This window comes from Neolamprologus brichardi, chromosome 17 (genome assembly GCF_056152115.1).
Source record: "Neolamprologus brichardi isolate AB-2024 chromosome 17, ASM5615211v1, whole genome shotgun sequence".
NCBI classification, from domain to species: domain Eukaryota; kingdom Metazoa; phylum Chordata; class Actinopteri; order Cichliformes; family Cichlidae; genus Neolamprologus; species Neolamprologus brichardi.
The window spans coordinates 17,480,950-17,490,627 of record NC_142120.1 but is presented as its reverse complement, the minus strand read 5'-3'; the positions used below and the strand labels follow the sequence as shown (position 1 = coordinate 17,490,627).

At 41.6% G+C, this 9,678-nt stretch overlaps 1 protein-coding gene across 1 annotated transcript; it reads left to right on the top strand.

The window, feature by feature from the left end:
- The first annotated feature begins 2,226 nt into the window (after positions 1-2,226).
- On the top strand, positions 2,227-8,897 carry LOC102784010 (methionine aminopeptidase 2-like). Its single transcript, XM_006780896.3, has 11 exons — positions 2,227-2,408; positions 4,600-4,701; positions 4,809-4,871; positions 4,978-5,080; positions 5,847-6,008; positions 6,110-6,291; positions 6,386-6,480; positions 6,564-6,660; positions 7,558-7,661; positions 7,823-7,938; positions 8,021-8,897. Exons 1-11 carry the CDS (start codon positions 2,252-2,254, stop codon positions 8,271-8,273), a joined length of 1,434 nt encoding a protein of 477 aa, XP_006780959.1. The 5' UTR covers positions 2,227-2,251; the 3' UTR covers positions 8,274-8,897.
- Positions 8,898-9,678: the final 781 nt, after the last annotated feature.

Sequence of the window (9,678 nt, the reverse complement as noted above, 5' to 3'; positions counted from 1 at the left end):
GCAACATTTTTCCATCTTCTGTGGTCTTATTTTGGTGAGCCTATTTTAACTGGAGCCTCAGTTTCCTGTTCTTAGCGGACAGGATGCATGCTCAATCATCCAGACAAGTAAATCCAAAAAGTTGATTCTGTTCATCTGGCCGTAGTGTTTTCAGTGGGAGAAACGTTTCAGTCCAGACTGAAGAAGTCGCTTGGATGAGTGACAAAACGTTTCTCCCACTAAAAACGCTATGTCCAGATGAACAGAATTAACTTTTACGGATTAGCTGACAGGAGCAGCAGCCGGTGTGGTCTTCTGCTGCTGTAGCCCATCTGCTTCAAGATTTGACGTACTGCGCGTTCAGAGATTCTCTTCCTCGTAACTGGGTTATAAAGGGGTTATTTAAGTTACTGTTGCCTCCCTGTCAGCTCAAAGGCCGTCCAGCACCAACAACCAAATCACATTTATAGTCACTAAAATCTGATGCTCAGTTTGAACTTCAGCAGGTTGTCTCATTCGTGTCTACATGCCTAAATGCGCTGAGCTGCGGATGATTGGACATTTGCATTAACTAACAGTTGAACATTTGTGCCTAACAAAGTGTGTGGTGAGTTTTTATAAACCATACCAAATTAGGTAGGAGAGACATTAAAATAAACTTTGTTTATCCCAGAAGTGGGAAGTTAATTTCTTGCGGCAGCTTAAAAAACACTCCCAAAAACAAGTTAAACACAAACTATAATAAACCTCATGACACAACCAGGAGCAGAACCTCCTCACTCTGTAACTGCAAGATATTTACCTGAGAAATCTACAATTCTGACTTAATGAGACATCTTAAAATCTCCAAAGAGACTGCACTGACAAAGTGGAAGCAATACTGAGCTCTTTGTTCAGTATAATACAGTTTTGTTATGGTTTAGGTTTGAATCATTAAGAGATAAAGGCTTCTTTGTCTCTCGACTTGCCCCATAGCCAGCCTGAATCTGATCTGTTCAAGTGATCCTGGAGAAACACTTCAAACTGCTAAGGTACCAGCAGAAAATAACAAATAACACCATCTATGCTACTCAGAGACAGTATCTCCAAATGAGTTGTACCAAAATAAAACTTTTAAACTAAATAAGGGAGAAAATTAGTTGAGATTAACTTTATTTATCACACGACTTGCTATTGAAAATAGGAAGTTAAAATTTGCTGTATAGGTGCACATCAAATGCACTAATAGGTAGTAAGGAGGGGTAAACTGATCACTTTTTGTGTAAAAACACAACAAAAATGTAAAAGCTTTAACAGTTAAATTTAACTGCTTAAACATTCAATAACAGTCACTATCGTCGGCCTCTAGCATTTAGGCCACCCACATGCTGCAAACATGTGTACAACTGTAGTGTTTACATTGTTTTATAAAGGTTGTTTACTGCCTCCTAGTGGCGGATTCTGGAACTTCCCCGGTCCTTATATTAGGATTAACCTTGTAAAAAAAATAAAAATAAAGAAATAGTATTTTATATTTTTGTGGTAAAAGAAAGAAAAACTCTTCTTCTTTAGTGTGATAAGCTCGTTTGTTATCATTTTAATTATTCGTATATCACATGTGTTGGTTCCTCAGGTGTTAAAGCTCCTCTTCAGCTGATTCGGCATGTTTTACTATGTGATGCCTTCAGGGGCTGCGTATAAAGCTCCGGTTTCTGACTAAACGTCTTTAAACTCCACGCATTATAAAAATATTTCAAATCATACCTTCGTTCATCTGGCAGACAAGTTAACTGTTAAACAAATGCTAAAGACCAAATATGGCAGTCAGTGTGTGGTGCATTAAGGGTGTGGTCATTTAATAATTTATTTTAAGCATTCAAACATGTGCCACCACACTGAAAGTACTATTTAAAATGAAATTGCAGGGAGATTAAACCTATTCCTGGTTTTTAGAGTGCCCGTGGGTCAACATATAATAAAAACCTTTATTATTTCCATTTGTATCGTGTTTACTAAATAAATGTTTCTAAATTTATTAAAGACTCACAACTATTGAGTAATTATATATGATTAGTCACTAGGTGTGAGTATATTTAATTATATTATAATTAAATATTTTGAGATAATATGTGTATTTGTTTTAGTAAAACATAGTCCCTCTGTACTTACAAATAAAATATTAATGCAATTAGTTTTACTGACAAGAAAAAAAATCCCGGGTGTCCATGAAGGCAACACATACTGAGGACTCCCACAACCCCTTGTGCTTCCTCTTCCAGCAGCGCCTGCGATCATGGCGGACGTAATAGCGGAGCGGGTAGCAGAGCAGAAAGCGGTCCTGAACCGGGAGCTGAACGGAGAAGCGGAGGACCGAGAGGAGGCCGACCCAGCGGAGGAAACCTCGAAAAAGAAGAGAAAAAAGAAGAAGAAGAACAAGTCTGCGGCGACAGGTGAGCCACGACTGGTGAAGTCTCGTGCTAACGGGCTAATGTTAGTTAAACGGACGAGTTAGCCGCGACGAAACCGGAAATATATGCATACGGCTTCAAAATAAAAGCGACTGTTAAAGTTTTAATTATAAATGTAATATTTAAATTGCATCAACGTGTATTGTTTCAAAGCTAAATTAAGTAATTGTGATTTGTTTTTGCTAGGCAAAATTTTATTGAAGTTGTGATGCTGATTTTCATGATAAAGTATGTGAGATAATGTGTTGTGACATATAGGAAGAGATCTTGAGGCATGCATTACAAGAGCTGTAATGCGTCAGTTATGTGAGATTTAGGAATAAGACTGGAAGAATTAACTATATTATTTAGACAGTGTTAGTTTACATCTCTTGGTTTCCATAATAGAGGCATTGTGACAGAAACCGCGGTCATTGCAAGCTTTATTCTGAAATTTACACCGGAAGCAGTGCAATTGACTGGTTTTAGCTTCTCAACGTCCTACTCGTTGGACATGCGGGCGCAGTACAGTGCAGATTGGGCTACCGCTGTGCCTCTTGGGCCTCAGCGAGCACACCGGGCTTTAAGCGGAGCTCCCCACGGGAAACGTGCCCTCTGTCGTGGAAGGGCAGCTTTAGGGTGGAAGATAGTCCTTCCAGGAGCTGTCCTCTCTGTTGCTGCCGCCCTCCCCCCGCCGAGCTTCAGCCAAGCTCTCCTGTTTCGTAATTCTCCCTTTGCCAGACTTATTATGTAAGAAAAGAACAGAGGAAGGTTTATTTTGAAAATTAGCCGCAGTTAAAAATATTTTTCTTACTTATTAGATAGTTAATAACATTCAGGACATTACAAAAATAAAATACAGCTTTTATACACTGTGTAATTTAAGACATTCATTTAAAAGCCATATTTTAAGTTTATGGGAAATGGGAATGGGCAGTGGTGTCAGTTTTGTGTCTGATCTGTTTTTCTTATTTAAGAGAAAAAAGAAATGAAACAAAAACACACTGCCTTCAAGTAGGACAATAACACAACAGTACTTATCTCTTCTTCATCTGGTTATCTTTAACTGTGTGGGTAGAGCTGACTGAGCCCCACCCACACAGAAGGTCCAGCACAGACTCAGCTGAGGAGGTAATGAAGCAAAATAAGCCTTGTTTTATTTGAATACCAGCAGACCCGTCTCCTCTCTGAGGCCATCTCTGCTCTTGTATCTGTCTTCACTAACTCTGAATGCAGCATGTAGCCCCTCCCATCTGCAAATTTACGCAGTTGCCTTGGAAGCCAAGAAATATTTATGCTAACCAACAAGACCAGCAGTAGCCAAACTGATAGCAAGACTCTGTTCACTCAATATCTGAGCTCTGTAACACTGATCCATACACCTCTGCCTACCATCTGGCGTCATTAAGCTCTTCCTCCTTTTCTAATTGGCCGTGGTGTCATGGAGAATCCTGGCTGATGGGTTATTTGTGGCATAGTGTCAATGAAAAGTCGCTGGCTCCTGTACCAGCGAGTGATGCGCCCTCAGTGCTGCTGGTGTAAATGGTGCAGAGCTGTGGTGAGCACAAACAGACCTTCACGCTGTCATTACCCAGCATGCCCTTCAGCAGTTTAATATTGCCTTCGTTTTTTTGTGTGTATGCCATGATCTTTGCCCAGGTGAAAAGAGAGGCACAGGTCCTGTCAGAACATTTAACAATTCTATTAATAAAAGCCAGTTTTGTAGAGGTTCATCAGACAGGGAAAACTGTGTTAAAGCAGGATTAATCATCCATCCATCAAAAACTGCAGGAAAATGTTCAGATTATCTATTCTTATTTAATTCACTTAATGTACAGAATTCTCCTGCTTGCTGCATACAGTGCTACTACTGCACATTCGCCTAATGTATATAATATATAATGTTCTTCCTCTCTCCCCCCTTTTGCACAAGTCGAGGAGCGTGTCAGGTTACATTTCACTTCGTGTCATACTTGTATAACTATCCATGTGACGAATAAAGAATCTTGAATCTCTTGAAGGATGTTCCTCATTTGTGGATTATAGTGTTGAGATTTCAGGAGAGCATGGATCAGACCTTCACATCTTATTTTGTTTTAACCCTGATATTGCTTCCCTATCAGGCCATTAAAGATGTATATTTTAACAGTAGTGAGTAATGATTCATTTCTGGACCACTGGCATCTGTTTACAGGCACTGAGGCAGAGGTGGAGGCGGACGGAGTGGCTGAGGTGACCAAACAGCTGGAGAAGCAGGCGATAGAGGACAAAGAGAAGGAAGAGGAGGGCGAGGAAGGTGACTGAAGTCAAACATCAACACTTTAACCTGTGGTGGTGTGGACAGGTCAAATGTAAACATTGGATTTAGTAGCTAGTTTTTAAAAAAAGTCTTAACTTACACAGACGGAGACGATGGAGAGAACTCTGCAGGAAAGAAGAAGAAGAAGAAAAAGAAGAAGAAAGGAAGTGAGTTAATGATATTTTAGTGGAAAAGCAGACTCGGTGTGTTTTATACCGGAGCCAGGTGTTTCTGTAAGACATCTGTTAGTGAGTCTTTGTTGTGTTTTTACAGCCAAATGTCAGACTGATCCTCCATCTGTGCCCATCTGTGAGCTCTACCCAAGCGGAGTTTTCCCCATTGGACAGGAATGTGAATACCCTGTCGTTCAGGATGGGTAAGACGAGCACACACACACCTACACCTGCAACTTAAGTTCTACTTCTTTTAAATCTCTTTAGCTTTTAAAATGCCAGGTGGGTTTTTTCAAAATAATATTTTGACTTTATTCTAAAACTTCTGAGTTAATTTTGGAAATTGAACTTACTCTTGGAATAGACATGTGGATTTCCCTGCAATGCATATTTTCGACTTTATTCCTGAAATTGCAAAATTATTCTCAAAATTCTAACTACATTTCTGGAATAATATTTCAAAATCACTCTAACTTATTCTCTTTTTGTTAGTATCACTCAGAGTGGTACTAACAGTAACAATAGTTAGCATGGAAGGACTTCTTTAGTGATTTCCTCTGAGTGTATGCCTGAGGTGTGCAGGTTTCATTCAATCTAACTTTACTTCCATTGTCTTGCCTTCTTGTTCCCGTGTTTTCTGGCTGAATTACATCAGAGGTTTTACATGTGAGGCTCCTGCAGCAAGTTGTGGACCACACTGTGCAGTGTTTATATCACAGTCTTTATTTCCTCTTTCTGGGAAACACTTTTTATCTTGCAATCTGAAAAATTACTCATCTCTGTCTTTAACAGAGGAGAGAATCTCTGTATTTTCCAGTAAAGACAAAAACATACAACTAAGTAGTTTCAGCAGGTGCATATTCATGAAGAATGTGGTCTCCAGATGTTTTTGTTAGCTTTAGAAACTGTAACTGAATCCAAATTTGATGCTTGAACGTGCTGCGCTGCTGTTTTTGTTTCGCCTCCCAGTCGCAGCGCCGTGTCACGCATGACCAACGAGGAGAAGCGGGTCCTGGATAAAGCTAACGAGGAGATGTGGAACGACTTCAGGCAGGCGGCCGAGGCGCACAGGCAGGTCCGGAAGCATGTCCGCAGCTTCCTGAAACCTGGCATGACCATGATCGAAATCTGGTGAGGCTGCTTTTATCTTCTGTCGCTCGTAGAGGCGGCTGTTTTGGAATTAGATCGGAAGATTTGGATTTCCTGCTTATGCCCTTCTCTGTTTTGATTAGCGAGCGGTTGGAGGACTGCTCTCGTAAGCTGATAAAGGAAAACGGGCTGAACGCCGGCCTGGCCTTCCCCACCGGCTGCTCCCTGAACCACTGTGCTGCTCACTACACTCCCAACGCTGGAGACACCACTGTCCTCCAGTACGACGATGTCTGCAAGATCGACTTTGGCACTCACATCAACGGTACGCTGACTGAACCTTTCTGCTTCTTTTACTGCTGTTTAAAAATACATCAGCCACTGGATGCTGACCGGTGTGCTTCTTTCTCCGCCCGCAGGGCGAATCATTGACTGTGCCTTCACCGTCACGTTTAACCCAAAGTACGACAAGCTTTTGGAGGCCGTGAAAGACGCCACCAATACCGGAATCAAGGTAAGACCTGAATGGACGCCTCGTTTTTAGTTGGTGTGTGTTTGTGGATCCTGCAGCTGAAACATGTTTGTTCTCCTCTGAAGAACGCCGGCATCGATGTGCGCCTGTGTGATGTCGGAGAGGCAATCCAAGAGGTGATGGAGTCCTACGAGGTCGAGCTTGATGGCAAAACATACCAGGGTGAGATCACACTGTCGTACGTGCACCATGACTCGTGTGGTAATGTTCACAGACTCGTGCATTTCTGTTTCATCTCAATTATTATTTTTTGTTTGGTTTTTTTTTTAAGCAAAAAAATATAGAAAAGAGCAAAAATCTGCAACATGTAAATGATCTGAGGTCGTTCTCGCATGACAGAGCTTCACGTGTTTTTCCCTCTGTGATCCTTTTACTCTAAATGCAGCAAAATCAGAGCTCAGACATTATTTTAAACTCAGCGTAGCTCCTGTAAAAAAAACTGACATGAAGAGCTTCAAATATTTCCCAGTGCTTACTAAAGACGTGTGCAACTAGTCAGCAAGCGAGTTAAACAAATTACTCCTATTTTATTAAAACAACAACTGGCGTGTCCACAAGGCGTGCTCAAAAGGATCTACAAGCCGGTAGTGAGACCTTCTGTGTATACTTCTATACTTGAATTTCATGTTTTATCCCAAACTGTAGATCCTGCTTCAGTTTCATGATGAGAATCACTAGTGAAAATTTCAGGCTTCTATCTCTGAGAGTTTGTGGGATATTTATGTTCGGAGTGGAAAAATGCCAGTCCACCGTTTACTACAAAGCTTCAGTTATTTTGCAGATTTGGGGTATTCTTCTTTCAGTGGATCATCTGCCTCTGTTTCACCCAATCCCAGCATCCCCCTAAACCCATTTAGGGTTGCATCAAAAAGGACATTGAACCAAAAATTTTGAATATACTGATCATGAAAAATTAGATTCAGGGCATTATTCTAAGATATAAATCTACAACGGAGTCTCTCCTCTGCTGATTTTTGTGTGTGGGTGTGTACACAAACTGAATATTTTCACTTTAAAACTGGGAAAAACTTACATTTTGTTTTTTTTCCTGCGTTGCAGTGAAGCCCATCCGAAACCTGAACGGTCATTCTATCGGTCAATACAGGATACACGCTGGAAAGACGGTGCCCATCGTTAAAGGAGGAGAAGCGACGAGAATGGAGGCGAGTACTTCCTGGTTTCCTCACATTTTGATCAGCTTACTCACTGCACGTGATTCTAACGCAATATCAGAATTTCTAAAAAGTAAAAAAAACTAAACGCTGTAAAAAGAAGCTGAACTTCTGACTATTTTATTTTCGTTGACTCGGGTGTCGCTCTGCAGGAGGGCGAGGTGTACGCCATCGAGACGTTCGGCAGCACGGGTAAAGGTGTGGTCCACGACGACATGGAGTGCTCGCACTACATGAAAAACTTTGACGTCGGCCACGTCCCTATCAGGTGAGAGCCTGTGTTTATTTAGCTCGCCTGGACAGGGAGCGTATTAGTTAGCAGTAACTCACTAAGCCCTTTTCTTCTCCAGGCTGCCGCGAGCGAAGCACCTGCTGAACGTGATCAACGAGAACTTCGGCACGTTGGCGTTCTGCCGGCGCTGGCTGGACCGCCTAGGCGAGAGCAAGTACCTGATGGCCCTGAAGAACCTGTGCGACCTCGGCATCGTGGACCCCTACCCCCCACTCTGCGACACCAAGGGCTGCTACACCGCTCAGTTCGAGCACACCATCCTGCTCAGGCCCACCTGCAAGGAGGTGGTGAGCCGGGGGGACGACTACTGACACCCCTACCTTTCAGCACCACCAGACCCCGCCCCCTCACTACCACACAGCACCTGTTGGAGAACTCGGGGATGAAGTGAAGGATGCCAGACGCTGACAGTGCACAGCTTTCAGGGAAGGAGAAGCAGCTGTCTGAGCGCTCCGCCATCAACCACAACTAAAGAAACAAGCCCACACTTTTCTCTTGGATAGAGCTTTTTGTTTTTTCCAGTTTCCATCAGGACTATCATATTGCAAAATATTACATTTAAGCTGCTGCTGAATTTAGTGCAACCCCAGTTTTCAAAGAGTTTCTCTCCACTTTGAGCCTCCGGTGCTTTGGTGCTCTGTTAAAATGAAGCACCAAGGCCACTGACGGCTTAAAGAAGTGGTCAGGCCTGCATGCTGGCATGGCCCAAAGTCTTTGCAGACTGTTCCTAACATTTAAAAGCTTGGGGAAGAGGTGGTCTTGTAGTTAGATATTCATACAGACACCGGTCACCTGCAGCTCTATGTTTGGCTTCTGTTGCAACAGGAGGGAACTCTGCACTATGGCCCTCCGCTTATCGGTTCTTTGGTATTTGTAAAGTATCTTTGAAATGGCTGCTGCCACTCTGTTCCAGATTAAAATGCTTCATTTTCAAACTCTCCCTGATAATGCTTTTATAAGAAAAAAAATTAATTAAATAATTCTGCTCATTTGTGGGCTCCCTACTGATGACTTGGTGCAAGAAACCTAAACGGTGTATTTTCTTAATTTTGTTACTACAACAGAGGAAGCCCCCAAAAGTTCTGCAAACCCAAATCTTTATTTTGCCTCAGACAAGATGGGGAAACATAACTTCATGGGATGTTGGGGTGTCCTTAGGAGTAACTGGTAGTAGCGTTACTCTATCACACGGTGGTTAACATTAAAAAAAAAAAAAAAAAAAATCAGGTGAAGTTAGGCTACCTTCTCATCCATGCTTATTTTAAACTCAGACTTGGTTTAGTGAAATTAGGTATTTAACCTTATTGATTAATCAGCTGTTAATTTTATAAAAATGGTAAATGGTTTTATACCTGTAAGTAGGATGCTACCACTTAGAAAGGTTAACATGGCTTGTTTAAGCTTAGCATGAAGATTGGAGACTGTTACTAACAAGCAGTTGCATTATCAAAGAGAACCAAGAATGAAGTTACCCCATCTCATCTAGCTAATTCTTTATTAAAACAATTACATTTTACTGAATGTTATGCTTCACTGGACACAGCTAACCAGTTAGGCAGGGTGGTTTGATCTGATAATCGAATAATCTTTGCTATGATAATCAGCTATGTTTTCTAAACATTAAACCATTAAAAGAAATGCTTTTTCTGTTTAGCCTAGCTATTTCTCCTTGCTTATTCTAATCATAGCAGCTGTTAGCTATGTTATACTACTATA

Coding starts and splice junctions, on each gene's coding strand:
- LOC102784010 (XM_006780896.3), top strand. CDS start 2,252: ATGGCGGACGTAATAGCGGAGCGGGTAGCAGAGCAGAAAGCGGTCCTG. Junction 6,481..6,563: donor CCACCAATACCGGAATCAAG/GTAAGACCTGAA, acceptor TCTCCTCTGAAG/AACGCCGGCATCGATGTGCG. Junction 7,662..7,822: donor GAGAAGCGACGAGAATGGAG/GCGAGTACTTCC, acceptor GTCGCTCTGCAG/GAGGGCGAGGTGTACGCCAT.